Genomic DNA, 22,832 nt, shown 5'->3' with positions numbered 1-22,832 from the left:
CTGGCTTACCCGCATATCGAACTTAGCACCTCATGTCTAGGAAGGCGGGTGTCCAGCGACCCAAGAAAGCATTGTGCACTCGCGACCAAGTTGCTGGCACTGGAACATGGTTTAAGTAGCGACCCCAGAATAGCGACGGCTGGAGCCCCAAGGATTCACAGCCAGCCGCGGATAAAAGCTAAATTCACAGGCTACATGGAGCCCTTTTGAACTAGCTTGAACCTTTTCGGTTTTAGGACTATTTTAGCCATCTCCTGCAATGTCGAATGTTTCTAAAGCATTCAGTTAGGTCCTTTTGAACCATTGTGAATTTTTCCTACTTTTTTTTTTAGCTGTTTCCTGCAATGTTGACTGTTTTGGGATGCTGCAGTTGGGCCCATATGGAGCAGGTTTGGATATTTATTTAACATTTTGTCTGCTTTTTGTTTTTTCACAACTTCATATGATAGTACCAATAGTTTCACGAGCATGCAATTATTAAATTTGTGACAAACCTTGAACTATTTGTACTTTTGAGATCTTGTTTTCTTTATGCATGACTTATTGCAAGACCAACTGCTTCGCGAACACATGGTTAGGTATTTTTGGTCTAATATTAGTTTTTTCTAATTTTTGTCTGTTTTAGCAACTTCTTACTGTGAAAAATTGTCATTATATATTTTTAAAATTGTCTAAATGAAAAATGCAGTACAGAAAATATTCGGTGGAGTGAGTACCAACTACCTTTCCCCTTCCTCCAATCGCTCTCAACGTGTACCGACCTTGTATGCAGCTATGAAAGCTTTAGAATGACACAGTCCAATTCTGCCTCACTGTTCCCATCCGAAAGCAACACGGACACTGATTGGTTAGCTGCCCCATTTGTTGCCACACTAGTCGACAAGGCCGAACTACAAACAGGGTTTAGAAAAGTTCTTTGAGCATAATAGGCAAAGATGGTATTCAAAGTTACGGAGGAGAATGCTTCTCGCATAATTTAAGTGACGAGTGTTGGCAATGTATATGAAAGTCAAAGTAGGCAGGAGTTTGGTACCAGTTGGAAGAAGAAAATGCTGCTTCTTACCTTAATGTTTGCCACAGTCGTCTGCAGGACGTTAGCGCAGTTTGAAGGTAATTATAAATGCGTAAATTACATTGTAGGTACAGGTAATAAGTAGCTTCAACCTAGGGTCCAGAAAATAAGTCGTGGTTTTAAGTACAGTAAGTAAATTTTGAGATTAAAAAAATTAACTCATCAACTACATACCTGATGCCAACCATTAGTGCTCCTCGAATCCGCACAGACCGCTATGGCGCATCGCCGCCTCGCCCCGAGCGTGTGCGACGTGAACGCACCTGGGTGCAGGGTGGTGCAACGCCTCGAACATAAGCTGCCCCGCCTAATCAACTGTCGCCCGCGCGAAAGTCGACCACGGGGGTACTGTTAGGTGACCTGATTATCTGGACTTTGAAATTAACTTTCAGCACTCTTAAAAACAATATTAATTGAGTAATGGCTATGTTTAAATATTATTTGTAATTCTGGACTTTAGCGCGATCAGGCGGCGTGCATGGCCCGGGATTACTTTTGCACACGACACGTTTTCGCGGGAGTGAGGCTGGGGAGTCATGCGGATGTCACAGCCATCGCGAATTGATCACCGCCCTCCAAAGAGACTAGTCGCGAGTCGCCCGCGGAGCCTCTCGACCTACGCCCTTGCCATCTCTACCGGAATTGCGTGAGTTTTCAACCCGTCAGTTCCGAGCCTCACGGACAGTCCGGCTAGTCGATCCGAGTTCACCCCTTACTTAATTCGTGCTCATCACCGGAACCCCCCAGTGTTACTTAAATACTGTTTCAGGTTAGTGGAGTGCGAAGTGTGGACGGAACATTAGGGTAGCGCGGCACAAGCCCATCAGAAACATGTCCTGTAGAGCGCGGCTCCCAGTAAGCGGGTCATGCACGACGCAGCGCATGTATAGTGTGCCTGACAATAAATCACTTTAAATTGAGTCTCCGCGTATTTGTTACAACGCCCGTAGCATAGCGTCCCTGGTGGCTAAAACAGCCGGGGTAACTCTGACGGAACGACCCTTACTGCCTGCCGGCCACGTGGCGACGTCACGCCCTGAGTCAAGAGTCTCGGCTACGCACTAGCTCGTAGTTATTATTGCTAGTTGGCGCCCAAAAGCAACTCCACACCCTCAACATCACCTCGGCAGAAGGCAGAAGGCATCATACCATATACATGAATAAAATATTGTTAATAGTATGTATGGGCATATTTATGTATTCTTAATTTCTCTTTTTAATCCAATGACCTCGCATTGGTTTATAATCAAAATTTAATTATGTTAACTTTTTTATGATTTTTTTTAGATTTTTCCCATTAAAATCAGATAAAAATTACAGATTTTCAATATGGCAGACAAATGTCAAAATGGTGGTAGTAATTTGTTAAAATTTTATTAACTAATGTATTTATTAATTTTAATTTTTTCCATTAAAATCATATAATAACAACGGATTTTCAAGATGGTGGCCATTACGAAAATTGCAATGTTCGTGGGTTGTGATGCTCGATTCCAAGATGGTGATATTCAAGATTATGTCTGAGTTTTCAGATCAAGGTCAATATAAAATATCAAGTTCAAGGTCAAATGTAAAGGTCAAATTTAAGGTCGTGATGTCAAAATCCAAGATGGCGACCGTAACAACAAATGCAACGGTGACGTCATCATCCAACTGCCATCGTGACATCACAATCCAGGATTGAGGCCGAAACGAAAAGTGCAATGGTGATGTCATCATTCAAGATGGCTATCGTGACGTCAAGGCGGTCGGTCATAGACCGTCCCCCGGCTCCAGAACATGGAACCTGCCGCCGGACAGCCTCTCTTATACTACTCTTAGGTCGCATTTATTCTAACGATATAAGCCAATAAAGTATTGACGTAAAGAGTTTTAACAGTGGGCGATACAAATTTGGTTAGAAATCGCGGAACCTAAAAGTTTCGTTATGCAGACAGGATGCTGGATTAGTAAAAACGCACAGGCATACTGAAGATAAGGAAGCTTGCATGTGGCATGACATGTGACCTGAACTTTGTGAGAGAAGAGGCGATAAGCAAGGGTGGCCCTAGGCCGGACAAGCAGCTCCTAGAAGGTCCCCCACACAACAATTTCTTTTTTCATTTTTCTTGTTTTTATAGTTTTATGTAAATAATAAAGATAAAGCTAATTAATGGGAAAAATAACATTGTAATGGCAACTAGCATGTAATTTAAAGTGCTGGTCAATACCATTCAGTTTTATATTATAGCTCTTCATGTTATATTATTAGGGGGGGGGGGGGGGGGAAACGTTGAAAGATTTTATTCCGTCTTGCGATTTCAACAGAGTTTGATAGTTAGCATATTTTAAAAAATAACCTGTGTATAATTTATAAGGAACGAATATCTAAATTTCTTAAGACTTATTAGCAAAACCATAAACGAAATTTAAGTTCCAGCTTGACTTTAAAAAAATGTTTCAAACAGTTTAATTTTCAAATTTTGCAGGGGCTATTCCTTCCCCTCTGCCAGACCCCCATTCAGGCCCCTCCTGGTAAGATATCCGGGCCCCTCAGAAGGTGTAGGCCGCCACTGGCGATAAGTGTCGCGTGGCAGCGTCGAACCTCGATGAGGTAGAAGCAACGGTGCGTGGCGATGAAGTTCTCCGTAAGAGGTCATCCCTTTTCCATAGTGTCCTCTACAGGCCCCGATTTAAAAACGGGTAAGCCGGGCGTTTGCCCAGAGCGCCAGTTTTTGAGGGGCGGGAGAATTCGAGGTGCAAAAAAAAAATAGACAAACAAATTGAGAGAATGGTAAGATTTTACTGTCCAGGGGCAATTTGAGTTTATACTAACTATTTCAGTGTGCTTAAAAATATTAGTCAAGCCAATTACTTTAGAAATTGATTTAAAACTCTTTTAATAATATAGGTACTCATGTTTTATTACTTTAGTAATGCAGCCATCTAAAACTGCAACAACCATTTATTAAATATAAATAAGAAACAAGACAAACAACTTAGGTATGTCTTTTAAAAACGTTAGTATTTAGTTGCATAGTATGCTGTTTTAAAACTGATGATAAATAAGCTTGAATTTGTAAAATTGTATGATGTTGGTAGGAAACTGTAAAAGGAAATTTCCTTAAGGGGCGCTCAATCAGGGCATGGTCCTCTACGTTTCTAGATCGCGAATGATCCGGACTAGGGCCGGGCCGGGCCAGAGATCGCCACAAGTAAATACTTCTAAGTACTTGTCTCCGGAAGTGACATCACGTAGTGATCTGGAAGTGAAGTATGCAAATATGCATGTAAACGAATCTGTGTACTTCTCACGTACTTCTAGTTGAAGAAATATCGGCAAAAACTAAATTGTAGGTTATGTATTGTACTCAACATTCAAGTACCTACCTATTTAAAATTTTCAAATAATTCATTTAATATTTTACTAGTATTAATACAATGAATAAAAAAAATAATATTTCAATATGATTTTAAGAACTTTTCAACAATTACATGCTCATGCATACATACCGATTGTCACAATGAAACGAAGGTAGAAACATAAAGTAAATGGTCGTAAATTTGTTTCACACTAATGAAATGTTAAAAAAAATATTAAAAAATTACTTATTTCTATTAAACGATTGTTTTCAATAAAATTTATTTTTTATTTTTAAAAAATAATGTAATCAACCAGTTTCGTTTGATGAGACCAACAGTGAACCCGTCTGGATACGTCTAGTGCGTCACAAGGGTTGAAGTAGGTATGTAAAGTTGCAAGTACACAGCTGCCTACCTACTTTAATTTCGACATGGCCTAGGATCCGCCTGAGATCAGATGATTTTTGTTTCTTGTTATTACTCTTAGTTATCTGTAAATTTAACACAAATAATCTCTTGCATTTGTTGTTTTTTGTCACAAATATTTTCAACTGATTTTTAGTGAGTATTGTACCTTGCCCATGCCCTGAAGCCGCTCAATCAGTTGAATGTGTAGTTATTTCAGTCTACTTCAGGAGTTGCTTCTCGTGATGTTTTTGTTACTACTCCACGTGTTACTAGTGATGTCACGTGTCCAACAAGGAAAGTAGGTGCAACGGTAGCCTGTAAGCAGTCGGCAAGTCTGGTTCTGAGTGTGTTTAACGAACTCCTATTGAACGGGTGACGCATTGTATTTTCGTCACGTATGCGGAGAAACGAACTACATGCTTTGTGGATAGTGTTCGGATGGCACGTTCTTAAGAATGCATTCAAGTTTTGAGGTAAAAAAGTCTCTTTTGCAATAATACTTTTCATGTTTCTACGTTTTACAGACAAATTATGCGTTATACTAAAAAAAATATTAGTGTTTTAGTGCAATTTTTATTAATTTAATTATATTTATAAACACATATGTGAGTTTTCACATAATTTTGTACATAATAATTTCAAAATAAGTACTTGATAAAGCACGGAACACGACGACGTTGGTTGGAACGATTAAAGGTTGCTCTTTTATTCTGTACTGGTACAACGATTAACACGTGCGTTTCACACCCATTTCGCTTGTACTTCAAAATTAAACGATAGAAATTAGTACCACTTACTTTTCTTCTAAGCTAGATAGGAAGCCGAAGAAAAATTGAATAATTGTATATACTATTGAAAAAACAAAACATTGCTTGGTTTACGCTCGTTTAGAGTATCGTTTTTTTCAGACCATGACATCCAGAGGAATGAAAGTTACTGGCGTAGGGCACACAAAGATATATATATATATATATATATATATGTGTGTGTGTGTGTGTGTGTGTGTGTGTGTGTGCATTCAATTATTTGTGACGTAATCATTTTACTTCTTCTAGATTGTTCTGAGTTTTGTTTTATTCCCTATGAAAATTTAGTTTAGATGTAATGCTGCGATAATGATATAGGCCTTGGCATGGGCGTAGATCTGGCCGGGAAAGGGGGGGAGGGGCTAGGGATTCTCGCTTGCGCTTGCAAAATCGTGACTGTGAAACGGGTTTGATGTAAAAACTATGTTTTAAGGATAACCTTCTGTATATTTTTAAGTTTCTTGCTTATCACATGCATATAGGCCAACATAAGGACAATTACAGCATACAAGCACCCTATCCAGACATGATTTGTGTCGTTTAAAACCCACGCGCAAAACTCTCGGGTATTGCGAGTCCCCGCCTCCTCCCCCCTCCACCCTTTCCCCCACCAAAGAACACCCTTTGAATTTCCACGGGCCATCCTTTGCGAATTACACACATTTGCACTCCTGGGCCAAGGAAATGTACAGCTTAATTTCTTGGCAAGTTATTTTAATTTTTCTTAAAATTTGAGTTGTAGTTATACATTCAAAGTAAACGTCGATCCAAAAATTATACATTCAAAAGTATTTCTATCCTACACGAAAGCTTGCTTCCGCGACGTAGTTGGTTTCACGCGAGCTTTCGATGCAAGGTGAGTCTGTACCACTCCACTCAACCATACACACCATACAGACTCAGTGACCAGGAAAATTACTATACCAAAAAAAAAGCGGGATTGATGTTTGGCTCATTGATATTGTATTTAAAAAATATATATATTTTAAAAAATGAGACAGTTATTACTGAGTCTTAGACATATTAGCCACGAAGCGAAGCAAGTGTCTTTGGTTTGAACCAAAACCATTGGCATTACTCGAAATTATTTATGAGCACCGTCACATTTCGACAGCCCTTTCAGATCACAAACATGCAGTTCACAATACTACCATCCTGCCGGAGAATCTCCATCTCCTCACTCGTCCCTCGTGACTGCCATCTTGAGTGGTTCGCAGCCCACTGTGATGTCATAATTTCCGTCGCCGTATGCCTCTATGCATATCCGAGCGACGTAAAATTCCAACAAACAAAAAACCTTCTCCTTCCACCACTATTTTCTTATTTGGGAAACCTACAACCTACTAAGGTCACCCACAATGAAAATATCGTAAAATCGTGAAAATGTAAGAATTCGCGCAAAAAAAAAAAATATATTCCGACCGTTGAACGAACGAGCGGTGAATTTCTTTCGGGAATGATTTGTGCGGTTTGGGGGGGGGGGGGGGGGGGGGCAGGTGGTTTGTCAGTGAAACCTGGGCTTCCTTTCCCTGGTGCTGCTGGAGCCGAGTGGGTGGTAATTGTAGCCATCCACCACCAGGGATACAAACCCAAATGTGTATTAAAATAATTAAAAAAGAGGACCTGGTATCCAAGTGCCCCAACCTTCACGTTGAAGACTCTCTTATTCCCCGAACAACTCTTCATCCAGACCATCTTCTGACTCCTCAATTCTCATACATTAATGAATGCGGATTGCACTCCGCCTATCTGTGCCCAGGGTTTTTCTTGTGTCTATACAGATTTCACCTGGGCCAAACTTAACATAATTTTAATCTAGATTTAAGATCGCTAACATGGCTGGTCAATTTTCGCAAAAAGCACACGATGCACGTGACCCTCTACCTACATGGATAAACCACAACATGACTAGGCCTGAGACGCACCTAGGTTCATCACTAACACGACTCCTTCTAAAAATACACTTAAGGCGGTATTCCAAGACATTCGGGTCAGGTAGCGAATAAGCACTGCCTTGCTGGGATGCAACCTTAACCTAACTCGCGCGCCGTATTACAGAATATGTCCAAACCGAATCCCAGTAAGGAAACCGATCGGCAGCCGTTTTAAAAAAAAACTGTGCCCTGCGCGAGGTTAGAAACTGGTTCCAATGCATTCTAGCGGACGTTTCGCATCCATCGATACAATTGTTACGGCAAAAATCCTATTGATAGCAGCCCTATCACCAAAAATGGAACCACCTTTCTAATTTTCTCAAGTATTTAAGTTGCGATTATTTCTGGTTATGGTCATTTAAATGTTCAAAATGTATTCCAAGATAATTTCGCTATTACAAAGTTTTATTTAGCTCACCTATACATTTGGTATGTCCCCAGAAGTTCACTAATATAAATATATACGAGATAATGGCGTCGGACACGGGTCCACCATCTGAACCAAAGAAACAGAAAAGTGAGTTCTGCGCATGCGCGGAATTTGGGCAACAGGTCAGCAACGAATAGGACACCAATATCAGTGTCCTAAAAATAAGGGACTGGTAGTGTCCTATCGTGCACTTGGAACATGGTTAGGGTGGTACAGGAGTAGCATATTCGACACGTAAACCCTTATTTTTGTGTCTTGGAATACCGGTCTTAGTTTTAGTTAGGCTGGAGCAGTCCTGGGGGAAGGTGTGCGAGGGAGTGTCGCACTGTCGCAGGGACCGGCTGTCGCCTGCGGGTTCCCGGGGTCGGTGCTTGCCGCGGGCTGCGGCGATGCGGCGGAACGAGGCTGTGCGCCGGCCTAGAGCGCGGCGTCCCACGACCACCTCCGGGGACCACGAGCGCACGCAGTGAGTGCGGCCCCTCCTCCCCCCGAGAAACACAAAACAAAAACATAGCTTCATCCCCTGTGTACCTGTACCTCGGAGGCATTGGACACTATGTCACAAAAAAAATATATCTTTTTCAAAAGAGTAGTTTCAAGAATTATAAATAGTGCCACATACTTACATACCCAACTATTTTCTACCCAAAATATGTGCATTTTTGACACATCGTAGATCTTAGTATTGTATGCCAATAGAAATAAAGTGAAACTGTGGCCAAGTTTGTGGTTAAAAGTGGATTTTGCCCAAAAGTGGACATCATGTCTTATGCCTCTGAGGTACAGACATTTCAACAGGAATCCAACAGGGACGAATTCTATTTATTTATACATTCTTTGAATGATTATCGCGTCATGTAACTTGTCTCAAGTTTGAAAGTTATCAAATTTAGTGCAATAGGTCTACATATCTTTCTGTCTCTGTTGTTCTGTCAACAGTCATTGTAAAAAAAATCTTCACGTGGTTGTCAGCGTCCATAAATAAACATTACGGATACTTCGCAAGTAAGTGTTGGGAAATAGTTACCACCGGTGATATTTTTGAGAGTTTTCAAATTTGACACAAGTTATTTGACACAGACTTTACAAGGTCAGGTGGAACTCCCACACCCCACAAACCTTTAAATAGTAGAGTGTATTTAAGGTAGAGCGCGCAGTGATAAATCTATGGGCATAACACTGTACGACTTCTTTGCCAACGGAACTGAAAAAAAAGTCCTCCTAACGTTACATCAATAGGAACCCACGAGGAACAAAACTTAATTATTTATACAAAAATGTTTTATTGATGTTTTAGAGTATCATAGCCGATAGCATTCTTTCCTGAGTTTTCGCGACTATTATAATAAAATAATTACAACACAAAATATCAACTTAATATTTGTTAGTTCAAATACCGACAGGTGTACTTCTGAGAACCATATTAAACAAATCATTAGCTGATTGGAAAATCATAAGCCGATGATAGGATCCTACGTTCTTAGAAACTTCCAGTATCTTACCATCGTGTATCTAAATATTATCGTAATGAGTCTAGAAGTAGTGTGGAGGATGTAGAGTCTTAAATATTTGTATGTAATTATTCTCTACCTCTTATTAAAGTTTATAAAGGAAACAAAAGTACCTGAATGAACATGTGAACTGTGCAGTTTATTAGTTCATTTATTTGCAGAAAGCCACATTGACTTTTCTGTATGCGTGTTTTCGCGTGTCCAGTGTGCAGGGAGCACTCTCTGGCGGCGTGGCAGCGAGAAAAGTCACCGGTGCTGCTGTTGGACGACAGCGAAGAGGACGCCACCTACTACGCTCCCAAGTGTGGCCTTCAAGACACGAGCCCTCTCATCATCGGAGGCACTCAGGCTCAACTGAAGGAGTTTCCTCACATGGCGAGTGCCCCTCGTGGCTATGGAGTATTGAGTACCCCGATTAAGTACTGAAGGTGTAAATATACTGACCAGTTCAAGTTTAAAACAATGTAACCAAGACGGATGGGTTTACATCAAGAGATAATGACAACACTAACCGAAACAAATAACGATTGTAGCCCATAACACTTTGCTTCGAGGAAGGTCTAAAACTACGCATCTCCGTACTGAATGTTTTGGCCCAAAATAAAATAAATAAAACAAAACAATATAGTCGAGATCAGTTCGTCCTGAACCCATGCATGTAATGCTTATTGCTTGAAACTCTTTCCTAGACAGTGAGGGTAAATAAAATACACAATAGAAGTTAACACATATATTTCAACGAGAGAGGCGAAACAATTCTAAAATCTTAGACTGGCACTCAGGTTGACCATGTCTCGGTTTCCATTCCAACCACTATGATTTCAGTTTTCCTTGTTTGCCCTAAATCTCTTCAGAGTAATACTGGAATGATTCAAGTAATATCGGATGTGGACAAATGTTCCCCTCAGTTTCTACCACTGTCTATAAGAAATGTAATCAAAAAATAAAGTTAATATATTACTGTACGATCTAAATAACTATTTCCATTAATTTTAAAGATGAATATATGATAATTTAATAAATCTACCTATTTTAATAAATGTAGTTCATTATAATAAACTATGAATATACATTATATCAAAATTAAATGCCTGATTTCCCGAATAGCTCTTATAATCGCAAGTAACACAGTACAGTGTAGAAGGTATACATGAAAATATATTAACACATGAAATTTCATATTGCCTGAAAGACTAAAATCATATAAACTTATAAAAGAGAAGTATTTAAGTTAATATTGTAATATTTTAGTTTAAGTTCTCTACATCATGTTAAATAATCATAAATCAAATGATGTAAGTTCTGAAAAGGAGTTATAACAACAATTATATAGGTAGCCCTTTTCCCACTGTCTTAAAATCGACAAGTCTACCAATAATACTCAAATCGCCAGTTAAATTGTAATCTGCATTTTCATTTTAGGCTGCAGTTGGTTTTGGCGAGAAGAATGACTCAATAGCATGGGTATGTGGAGGCGCTCTAATCAGCGAGTGGTATGTCCTAACAGCTGGTCACTGTCTTCAAGATCCCAACGGGCCGTAAGTTCAAAATTGTAATTTTGCATGCACTAATTTAACTGTGCGGTAAATTGTGTTATTCTAATTTTATTAAGTACTTTTTATGTTGTATTTATTTCTGATTATGAACATTAAAGTGTACAAAATTTATTCCAGAATAGTTTCGCTACCATTAAGTTTATTTTGGCACACCAATACATTTGGTACATCCCCAAATATTTATGAAACTGAATATTTACGAGTTAATGGCACTAGATGCGAGTCCGCCATCTAGGCGAAACCAACGAAAAAGTGAGCTCTGCACATTGGGAAACAGCTCGGCAATAGATAGGACACTAAATCTGTGCCCTAAAAATAAGGGACTTGCTGTGTCCTATTGTGCACTTGGAATACTGTTATGGTGCAAATGTAACATACCCTTATTTTTGTGTCATTAAATACCGGCCTTAGAGATCGGTGTAAAATCTTCAATTATGCTCTACCAGTGAAAAGAAGGAAATAGTACTTCATTACGATATCTTCAGTTTCTAATACCATATCACCAACTTCAAGGAGTGGAATGAATAAAACTAGTCAGGGACGAACTTAGTATTGACTTCTGGGTGGGGCACCATTAGTCTGGACCTAGTAGAAAACCTGTTTATTACTTCAGAAGTCGTACTTTCCAGTGCATACTTTAACCCTGGACCCTTCTAAATCCACCATTGAAACTAGTGACTAGTAGTTACTACTAGATAATTTTAGCATCAAATCAAATCGGTGTGAATAGACAGAAGCTAAAACTAGGTAGTTATAACTATCCTGGAAATAGTGCCATCTAGAAATTCTGAAGATACAACTACCACTAGTTGTAACTAGATGGAAGCAGTAACTTGACTTAGTCATAACTGTTGTCATTTCGCTTCCTCCTCCCGCACAGGTGTCCCTGTGTCAGTTGTGTGTTGACTTCGCTAGTAACACGTGGCCGGTTAATAAGAATGTCTAAATCTTTTTAATTACACAGCATTTTATTGTTTTATTTTTGTTTATTCGGTAATCACGCCTTCTAGTGAATATTCTGACAATTTCATAGACAGGAAAAAAAAAATACCCTGAATCTTACAGAAATCTAGAGTACCCTAATTTTGACAGAGAAGAAAACACATTCTAGATCAAGTAGTTAATGGAATACAGTATTGCTATAATAATTAAAGTCACTCAGTCGAAAATGAATAAAACTTCAAAATATGAAAAATCACTTTAAAACAAAAACTGATACTTAGACTTCGGGAAATAAAATGATTAAGTTGAAGGAGTAGAAAAAGCAGCTGTTAGTTCTGGGGGCCCGAAGAAAATTCTGGTTTACCAAAGTTCAGGATCGTGTTGCGTTAGGTGTACCTCAAGTAAACCATGAATGTGAACTAAACCCCAGATCTGCATACAGGACCATTGAATACCAGCAACTTATGTCCTTAATACTCACATAACAGAAATTTCTAAACCAACACACAACAGAGTTATATTATGAGACCGGGTGTAAAACAGGTTGGCTTGTTACAAAAATTGATTATTGATTATTTTTTTAAAGAAAGGCGCGATAATTTGTTTAAGTACAGAAACTACATTCAAATGCATGCAGTTAAGTTATATACTACAATTTTTACAGAATAAAATTCAACACATCCTGTTGCTTCATTTTTCCTTGCAGCTTTGTTTGAGGACTCTAGTTTATTCTCTGTCCAACTTCATCATGTTCGTCTCCACTTCAATCTACTTCAGACACTTCGTCCTCGAAATGGTCATTCGGATGTTTGACCCAATTGTGATACACGGCACTGCTTTTTATCACTTTGGTTACCAAGTCTCTGTAATGGATACACTTACACAGTTATCCAATAAAGGGAACCTCTTTTTCAGCTGACCAAATACATTTTATTATAATTATTTTGTCACTTGCATGTTTTTTGTTGAATATACATTGAATGTTGTTTACTGCTGGCGTGAAAGGTGAAATTTGCTAGGGATATATGCTTTAATTTGATTCACAGTGCAAACAGCCTGAACCATCATATAATTATATGATGTCCTTAGTATCGTTTCGTCACCATATTCTTGCATTATGTACAGAGTTCGGACACAGCACAACCACTAGTGAAATCTTCTTGCGCACAGTGTGACATGCACATTGATATTTGGATAACCCTTTTGGTTGATATATTCTTCATCGTGTATTTATAGTTTCTTAATTTCAGCGTGCTTGCAGTCAAATGCACCTATGACAGTCGGCAAATTATAATGTGTTTGCCACAACAACATTGCATAGTTCATTTCTATCACTGAGTTAGGAAAATGAATCTATTTGTGAGTTCTTTCAAGTTTATTGTCTAAATCTGTGTTATAAGTTAATGCCGGTACCGCTTGTCCCCCGGTTGTCGTCAATGTGGGTTGGGGCTCGGCTCGATCTCAGGGGTAGGTTTGGGCCTTAGTGAAGGGGGGAAGGGGATGGCTTGGCTAATGAGGCTGTTTTCACCTTGTAGCTACTTCTCCCAGTATACGCGAGCCAGCTCTCTCAATGGCACCTCCACTCGTCCTCCAGACAGAGAGCTGCCCGAAGCTCTGCCTCTCGCAATTGCTCCTCTGGCCTCAGCACCCTGATGACCAGGGCGACGTCTCGCTCGGCGTGGGTGTAGTATTTGTCAGGGCTGCTCCAGTTGTCGGTCCACGCTCTCACCACTTGCTCTGGCACTTCCACTTACTGACTCTGGAGCCAGCGGGCGCACAGTGGCGGGCCCTTCCCTCCCTCCTATGCCAGAGGGGGTGGAACTACGACTGACGCACTCCACTGTTGCCGTGCGGCAGTCGAGGGAACCTAGTTGCCGCACCTTGTAAACAGACAATTGTCACTTGTCCGCACACACACACTGGGCCGCTGCACTGACACGCGCACTCGCTCACTCCCGGTGCACATGGACAAAAGGGACGGTGATGGTCAACAGCGACCTTAGCGAATGAGGAAGGTACGATGGATGTCGTCAAAGTCTTTATGTTATTCGTTCTACATCAAAGTCTGCTGCCACATTGATCTGAAGTCCTGTGTTAGCAATGTAACACAATAATATTGCCATCCGATTTCCCGAGTTTAGTGCTTTACCTCTTGTTTCATTACTTTTCGGCAAAAATTAATTAGTTAAAAATTTATACTATCACATTCAAAGCACACAAAGGTACTTTTTATTATCTATGCCTAACTCTCATCTATAACTATAAATTTTATTTTCCTCACATGCATAAACATGGCCAATGTGACGACAACTTACTTTCTAACAAAAACTTAGTAAGGTTCCTCTCATACTAGAAAATGGGCTAGTTACAAAAAGGTAAAAAAAAATCCTAGAAATCCAACATACAACTAGAGGGCATTAGTAGTATCTATTTTTATTCATTAAAATGAAGTCACTACTTGAAAATATTCTAGAGTTAGCTTTAACTACCTTATTCAAACTCCACTTAAGAGAATAACTGGTCAATTTTGAAGCGACTGCTATTATTCTAAGAGGCGCATTCACAAAGTAAGTTTCTCACTCTTCCTACAGCTAGCAAACCTTATATTGCGCGAAGCGACTGCACATTAATGTTGGAGAAATTACATAGAATGGGGCATGCTCTTGCCATACTCTCCGCACTCTCACAGTAGCATCGTTGAAGATTCAGATATGCCGACTGTGAAATGCAATCAGTGATAAAGTTTTTGAATCAACAAAGCATAGCATCGATCGAAATTCATCATCAGCTGTGCTGGGTCTATGGGCCTAAAGTGATGAGCAAGCAGAAAGTACATGGCTGGTCCAAAAATGTTCAGCAGTTTGAAAAAGTGTGCAGGATGGGAAGCGCAGTAGGAGGCCATCTATAAGTGATCTCAGTGATTTTCAAATTTTCCTATACTTCAAGAAATTTCTGTCCAGCAAATATCAGCATTTTGAGGATGAACAGAGAGGTGGAGATGATTGTCACTCAGTGGTTTCAATCCCAGGGGGGAAGTCTTCTATGACACAGGTATTCAAAAGTTGGTCCCACTGTATGATGACTGTTTCAATTATAGTAGTGAATATGTTCAAAAATAGCTTAACCTTGCTCTATCAGTTGCGTTTAATATTTCAATTTAATTGTGTTTTTTTTTCTGTAAATGGGTCTAGGGGAAAACCTACCATTTGGATGCGCCTTGTAATATCTCTACTGGTCTCCTTGCTCTTCGCAGTTCATCGTATTTGGATGTGTCGTAGGGAAGGCGCCAGATGGGTATTGCTTGGCGATCTCACCCTGGGTGGAGACAACCCTTCTACTAGTCGCCAACTGTTGGGCGTAGCTGAAAGAATCGCGCACCCTCAGTACCGACGCCCTGTCAAGTACCACGATATAGCCCTACTGCGGCTGGAGCAGGCAGCTCGCCTGAGCAACGACGTGAGGCCGGCTTGCCTGCAAACCAGGACCTTCATCAACGCCAGGAAAGTCATCGCCACTGGTTGGGGCAGGACCTCCGCTGGTGAGCCATTCAGTTTGGTTGGCGCGGGCCAGGGCTTTTTAAGATTTATGTATCATATTTTATATTTTAGTATATGGCTAGACATTATAATATTACACTGGCATCTTCAGGTACTCGCTTCGTTAATGCATTTCAGAAGCTCATGCATGAAGATGGATTAAATAAATGGTGATTCAATCACACAAGTACCGTATAAGAAACATATCGGTACGTGAATTATATGGTAGTCATTTATATTGTGAAATATTAGTATCTCTACACCAGTACTGTGTTTGTTTTATAATGGAAGCCAAGAGTGAGTTTATATTGGTAATATCATCGTTTTACATCTTTCGGCTAACGACTATGTTGAATTTTTAATATGGTATAATTATACAGGAATGGACTTAGGATCTCTGTTTTAAACGAATGTGATAATAATGGCTTGCCTGGATGGTTTTTATAAATCAAGGTTGCTTACCTAAAATTTCATAATGCAGAGACTGAACTTCTTTTAATACAAACATCAATAAATTTAAATAATTTTTGTCTTTAATGGTATATGATCAGTATACTTGACTTCTAGGCAAATGTCATGAACTCGAGGCATTAATGATTTTATAATTTTTTAAAGTGGGCCCTTCTTTTCTATCACTAAAACTCTTAACATTAGATCTACCTTACCTTAACTTAACCTATTTTTCTATGGCTCTTGGGGGCCCTGGGCATCCTACACATTTTATACCCATACATCATACTCTAAAACACAATGTGAGTCATGGCTGTTTATCCGACGTGTTACCGAAGCATGGTGTTTTAGTTTTCGTACCCGAGATTTTTTTAAGGGAAAGTCATCCCCACAACCAACACCCTTTCAGAAGAAATAAATAAGCCAGAGGTGCCCCCCCCCCCCCAAACACTATGACTCACCCCCCCTACTAATGATGCGCCCCCCCCCCCCCCCCCCGCGAAATTTTTATGCAATTTTCTCAATGATTTACTCAATTATTTTATAATATTATACTTTTTTAGTATAATATTTTATCACATTTTGCATTAATTAAAACTGATTTTCTAATAATAATAATAATTTTGGTCATATCAGGTAATATTTCCATCCTGAACCGACAGATGCCAAACTGCTTTTGTTGAGGAAAGTGTGGGGTTGCCAATTTGATTTACAAGATCCCTTTCAATTATCAAAGCACCAGAAACGTATTTTCACATTAGAAGCTATAATTATGTAAATAATATATACATTTTTCTCGTCTTTTAACCACCCCCCCCCCCCCTGAAATTTTAATGACCCAGTCTGCGTCGTTACCCCCCCCTTGTGGGCACCCCTGAATAAGCAATATTACTCCTCCATTAACCCGCTACCCAGACGACCACCAAGGTTGCCTTTCTCGATCTCAACGAATGTAGGTTATTAACAAACGTCAATGTGAAGGAGGTTGGGAGGGGGAATATGTGGTGAGTGGGCAGTAACTGATTGTGAAAAGTTAGTCTCCTGCAGTTGGAAACCAGGATAAGAGAAAGATACTTATTTCCTTATTTCCTGGATTAAAAAAAAAGTTTTATAAATCTCACACAGATATAATTGAGTGTTAGAAACATTTGCATTTTTATTACAATAAACAAAATAATTTACATAATTTCACAATCAAGCAATATTTACATTGCCAGGTAAGATTTGAGTTAGATATCTTAAATATGTATGCTAAATTTTAATTCCACTGTAATTTTGCTACCTAGTTTTTCGCCATTCATTCTAAGATATATTTTTGTTTACAGAGCAACCTATTAGTGAAGACTTAATGAAGGTGGATCTGACATTACAACCGACTTTGCAATGCCAAAAGGCATTTAATATCACTCTGACTCCAAGCCTGAGGACCACACTTCCAAAAGGAATCCTTGAGGAATCCATGCTGTGTGCTGGTGAAATGGCTGGAGGAAAAGACACATGTCAGGTTGGTAGCATACTTAAAAGTTATTGTACAACTGAATATATTTTAAAAATTGCGAATTTGTTGCACAAAACCTAGTAGATAAAAAAGCTGAAAAGAAAAAAAAAATTTAGGCAGTTACTTGAAATATGATGTTCCTTTCGTCCCCATTTCTCTACAATTATTATTAATGTTCTTTATAAAAATAATTTGGTATGTGCCACCATACATATTAACGTGAAAATTCACAGACAGGCATATAAGAATATTTATATTAGATACATTCAAAAGCTGTTGGTTAATGCGAAAGTATGTCCAATATAGTTATACATCAGTTCAATAATGGTGCTGGAGGCAATGCTACTGCAATACCTATGTTTTTTTCAGCAAGGTATACTTATTAGCTAAATGTGATATATAAATTTAAGATTCGGAGTGTTTATTGAAAGTATAAATACTAGTACATCACAAATACAGGTTACATGTAAGTTATGTAATAGAATATATATATATATATATATATATATATATATATATATATATATATACACATATACAGGATGATCATGAATATGTGTTACACATTGATAGGGATGGTAGATGTAGATGTGTGGAAAACATTTTATTAAGAAACCCATGTCCGGAAATGCATCCTTATACCTACAACTGCGCAACAAAGTAACAGGGGTAGGGTGGCAACTAGGCGACAACAAGCCAGTTAAAACATGTTGTGTTGTCTTACCTACTACCCGATTTGACGATCAGTGAACGCACGAGTCACCATGCATGTGTTAAACTCGCTATTGTCGCAGTTGCAGAGGCGACATGGATGGCTACACACTGGCAGAGCTAGCCGATATCCATTTAGTGTATGGTGCAGCTGACGGCAATGGAAGAGAGGCGCAGAGACAGTATCGTGAGAGGTTCCCTAACCGACGGCACCCTGCACACACAATGTTCGCACGCATTGACCGCCGTTTGCGGGAAACGGGTTCGCTGCGCATCACGAAGCCAGCAAGTGAAACGAGAAGGACAATACGGACACCTAGCTTTGAGGAATAGGTGCTGGAACGAATTCAGGACACACCATCAACCAGCACACGGGCGATTGCACATGCCATGCACACCTCCTGTCAATCTGTTGCACTGGTATTAAAGGAACAACTTCTGCGCCCGTATCATGTACAGAAGGTACAGACCTTACAAGAAGCTGATTTTCCTGCACGACATGCGTTTTGCCGATGGTTGCTGCAGTGCTGCGAAAACGTGCCACAGTTCCTACAGCATGTGCTGTTCACAGACGAGAGCTGCTTCACCAGGGATGGCTTGTACAATACCCGTAACACTCACGTTTGAGCTGAGCAACACAGCCACACGACGTATCCAACCCGCCACCAACAGCGATTTTCAGTGAACATCTGGGCTGGGATACTAAATGACAGTGTACCAGGGCCACACATTTTGCCACCATGTCTCAACGCTGCAGAGTATCTGCTGTTTCTGCGCGATGTTTTACCTGACATATTGGATGATGTCAGTCTTGATATTCGCGCGTCATTGTGGTTCCAGTGTGATGGAGCACCAGCTCACTACACCCTCTGTGTTCGTGACCACCTGAACAGAGCATTTGGACAGCGGTGGATAGGACGGGGTGGTCCCATTGCCTGGCCACTGCGTTCCCCCGACCTCTCGCCTTTGGACTTCTACCTTTGGGGCCATGTGAAGTCCCTTGTGTACGCCACTCCTGTACATACCAGGGATGAACTGGTGGGCAGGATACATGCTGTGTTTCAGACCATAGGAAACTACCAGCTGTCTTCGCCGATATGCGACACAACCTGTTACGGCGCTGCACGACATGTATTGGGTGTGGCGGAGGACATTTTGAGCAGCAAATGTAAAGCGTACGAATAAACCTGCATAAATACAGATACACATGTGTCGTTATTGACATCCGACGTCACCGTCCCTGCCAGGTTGCCTACCTACCCCTGTTACTTTGTTGCGCAGTTTTCAGGTATAAGGATGCATTTCCGGACATGGGTTTCTTAATAAAATGCTTTCCACACATCTACATCTACCATCCCTATCAATTTGTAACACAAATCATGGCCACCCTGTATATATATACTCCTTAAAATTCAGTTTATAGTAGTATTAAGAAGCTTCAGAATAATGTGTGTAATTTGCAACTGACGAATCAAGTCACAAGAGTTAGTTACACCTATTTGCTCAGTGTGGCCATAGAAGTGCAAATGAAACAAACGTGTTGACGAAAAACCTGCAAAGAATCTTAATCTCCTCTCACACTGACAACCTTTATTCATATTTAATTTCTCTAACCTAAATAATAATTAAGTGTGTTTGGGAGAGGTCTATGTTAGGGAGAGACTAAGTGCATCTCAGGCCGAAGCCTATAGGCTCTACTCATGCTGGATTTAAGCCATGCAGGAGATGTAGCATGCAACATGTGTAAGAAAGGGATTGGCCAGCAATGGCTGCGATTGGCATCATAACACCCCTCACTTCTTAACTCTAGACTTAAACTAGATAAGTTGGGCCCAGGTAATACCTGCATAGACACAATGAAAACCCTGGGCCTTACATGCGAGATGCAAAATTTTATGCATTGATTACAAGCAGTTTGGTTACAGGAAACAGAGGGATGGTTCAGGAAGAACAGTTTGACATTGGGTTCGGTGGGCGCTGGTTTGTTCGGGAGCGAATAATTGTCGTTTCCTGTCAGGCTGCCAGCCAGCCTATACTTAACTAGAAGGGGAAAGGTATTTGTGTACACCTAACCTTTAATCATATATCTTTATCTGTAGGGCGATTCTGGAGGCCCACTACAAGTGCCGATGGACAAACATCACTGTATGTACAGCATAGTGGGAGTTACGTCTTTTGGAAGATCATGCGCTCGGCCGAATCAACCTGCTGTCTACACTAGAGTATCATTTTATATACAATGGATAGAGAGTTTTGTTTGGAAATTATCACTGTAATGATTTTCTATTGAGAAAGTAACACTTCTTAGTTTAACATATTGAAATAAATTAAAATATTGATTAGTTTTTTATTTATTTTCTTCTTCCTTTTGTGATTGTTCACTAAATTTCTATTTAAAAAGAGTATTACTTCTATTCTAATCAGAAATTTCTGGAATTTTTTTTAATAAAACACTAACAATTGCAGACCTGCCCCCTTCTGCTGTTGGTAATGATAATGTTGATTGCATGGGACACTGCTCTGCTTGATGTGCTGCGCGGGCGTGCTCAGCACGCGCAAGGCTTCAGCCAGTGACCCGACTACTCCTGGACCATCGATGCCTTCTCTTCAGGACTTCGCTTCGGCTTCTCCTTCTGCATCTACTTCGACAGCACCGACCATGGACATGGACAGTTTCATCAGACCTACTAAGACTGCTCAGCGACCCAGGGTGTACCCAGGCCCCTCTGCTGACCCGACTGCACTGACCAATACATACGATTCCCTTTCCAGTCATCCCGACACTGACGCCGACGATGCCGACACAGCTGCCTCTCTGGCTTCCGCTCCATCTGGGAAAACCAAGAGATTCAAGGCCCACCGCCCATCTGCTGCCTACCTCGCCGCCTCAAAACTTCCGCCCATGCCTACCCCTGCTCCTCCTTCAGGCACTCCTGGTCCTGCTCCGGACCCTCCTCAACGCAAGTGCGCCCGCATGCCACCCATTGACTGCGAGTATGAGGCTTGTGATTCTCCCTTCCTATCCGCCAAGGACTATCAGTCTCTCCTCACCGGTCCCATGACTCCCACCTCCATCAACTGCAAAGTCAGTTTCTACACCTCCTCCGCCGCCGACCACCAGACCCTCTTCGAGTACCTCGACAGTATTGGGGCTTAACCCTTTACCTACTTAAGACCGGACGAGAAGACTAACAGGGTCGTCATCAAGCAACTCCCACTCCATGTGACTGCTGACCAGGTAAAGACGAGCTGCTCCCCCTTGGTTTTCCTGTATCCTCCATCACCAAGATGAGGGTCTCTGATACCACCACCACTCAACCTTTCCTTGTTTGCACCTCCAAGCTTGGTGACGCAGCATCCTTCTGCTGCCTCTGATCCCTCAGCTGCTAGGTGGTCAAGGTCGAGCCCTATCGGGGTTCCAGCCGTGTTCCCGAGTGCTACACCTGCCAAACTCGTGGTCACCCCTCCACCCACTGCCGACATGACCCGGTGTGCTTCAAGTGTGCCGGACCCCACCGATCCCATGAATGCACCTCCTAGACTATGTTATGATGCAACTGCAAGTGACCCCACTATGCGATCTCTCCCGACTGCCAGGTCCTTCAGGCCTACAGACGACGACATCCTCTCTGCACAGCCCCGCCTCGCTCCAATGCGCCACACCCCACTGTCCCACCTCTCGCTGATGCTCGCTCCTTCCCCCCTGACTTCCCCTGCCTGGTCCCACCTTGCCCCTCCTCGCGACCCACCCTCTTCTGCCGCCCCTCCAACTGATGCTTCTTCCGACCTTTCCTACTTAGTCTCCACGTTTAAGGAGCTCCTCCAGCTGCCCTAAAGCACCTCCCACTCACCCAACGTACCCTGACTTCTCTCTCCACTTCACGGACTTCTACTTACAAACTCTGTATCCTCATCCATGCGCTCATATCATTCTTTGACACTACTCCTTAGACTCCCTGATTTGCCTCCTTGACTTCCGTGCTGCCTTATCACCGGCACTGCACCCCTTTTACTACATTGACCTACTTCAGACTTGGCACACCGCCCTAACAAGTAGCTAGACACTCTAGGACTTGACTTCGGAGGGGTTTGGACATTGTACTTGTTGCCAACTAGGCCTTTTTGCCCATATACAGTGTAATTTGTTCCTTGTATTTTTTATATGTGTAATAAATGATGTATTTTTGTAGGGGTGTCGGCAAGGGTACTCCACCTTAAAAAAAGTATTTTTGAGCAAATCCTGTCTGCTAGTTAACAGAGTTGATGAGACTGATTCCTCGGGGTATGTTGTCACCATGTGGCTGGTAAACAAAGGGGATGGTCCAGCAGAAATACCTCCGGCTGTTATACGCTACCAGGGATACTACGATAATGGAGGTTGCTAGTTACGGAATTATCACTATGGTAATCCTTGTAAAAAAATTTTTATTATACATACATCTGGCGCTGCTCATGACATAGCCTATATACTCCAGAAGCTGTAGCTTGGCGCGATATAATTCAACTGGTCATGTGGTTGTGACTATGGGAAAGTAATTAAGCTGGAGTTAATTAAGGGTCATCTGGCCTCAGAGCAAATGCTAAATGCAAAGGTGTCTCTTGCACATTGCCTCGATATGAAAACACAACACAAAAT

At 41.0% G+C, this 22,832-nt stretch overlaps 1 protein-coding gene across 3 annotated transcripts; it reads left to right on the top strand.

Moving 5' to 3' along the window:
- Positions 1 to 1,035: 1,035 nt before the first annotated feature.
- On the top strand, positions 1,036 to 22,419 carry LOC134531434 (serine protease snake-like). 3 transcript variants are annotated; one of them, XM_063367138.1, is made up of 7 exons: positions 1,036 to 1,110; positions 8,327 to 8,458; positions 9,709 to 9,878; positions 10,926 to 11,041; positions 15,280 to 15,539; positions 17,313 to 17,491; positions 20,747 to 22,419. In XM_063367138.1, exons 1-7 carry the CDS (start codon positions 1,050 to 1,052, stop codon positions 20,768 to 20,770), a joined length of 942 nt encoding a protein of 313 aa, XP_063223208.1. In that variant the 5' UTR covers positions 1,036 to 1,049; the 3' UTR covers positions 20,771 to 22,419. The 3 variants fall into 3 exon arrangements, with proteins under 3 accessions (XP_063223208.1, XP_063223207.1, XP_063223205.1); XM_063367137.1 differs by having other exon boundaries at positions 20,296 to 22,416; XM_063367135.1 differs by lacking the exon at positions 20,747 to 22,419 and adding an exon at positions 19,037 to 19,526 and having other exon boundaries at positions 1,038 to 1,110.
- The last annotated feature ends 413 nt before the right edge of the window (positions 22,420 to 22,832 follow it).

Source organism: Bacillus rossius, chromosome 3 (assembly GCF_032445375.1).
Source record: "Bacillus rossius redtenbacheri isolate Brsri chromosome 3, Brsri_v3, whole genome shotgun sequence".
Taxonomy (NCBI): domain Eukaryota; kingdom Metazoa; phylum Arthropoda; class Insecta; order Phasmatodea; family Bacillidae; genus Bacillus; species Bacillus rossius.
This window is presented reverse-complemented; position numbering and strand designations above follow the sequence as displayed.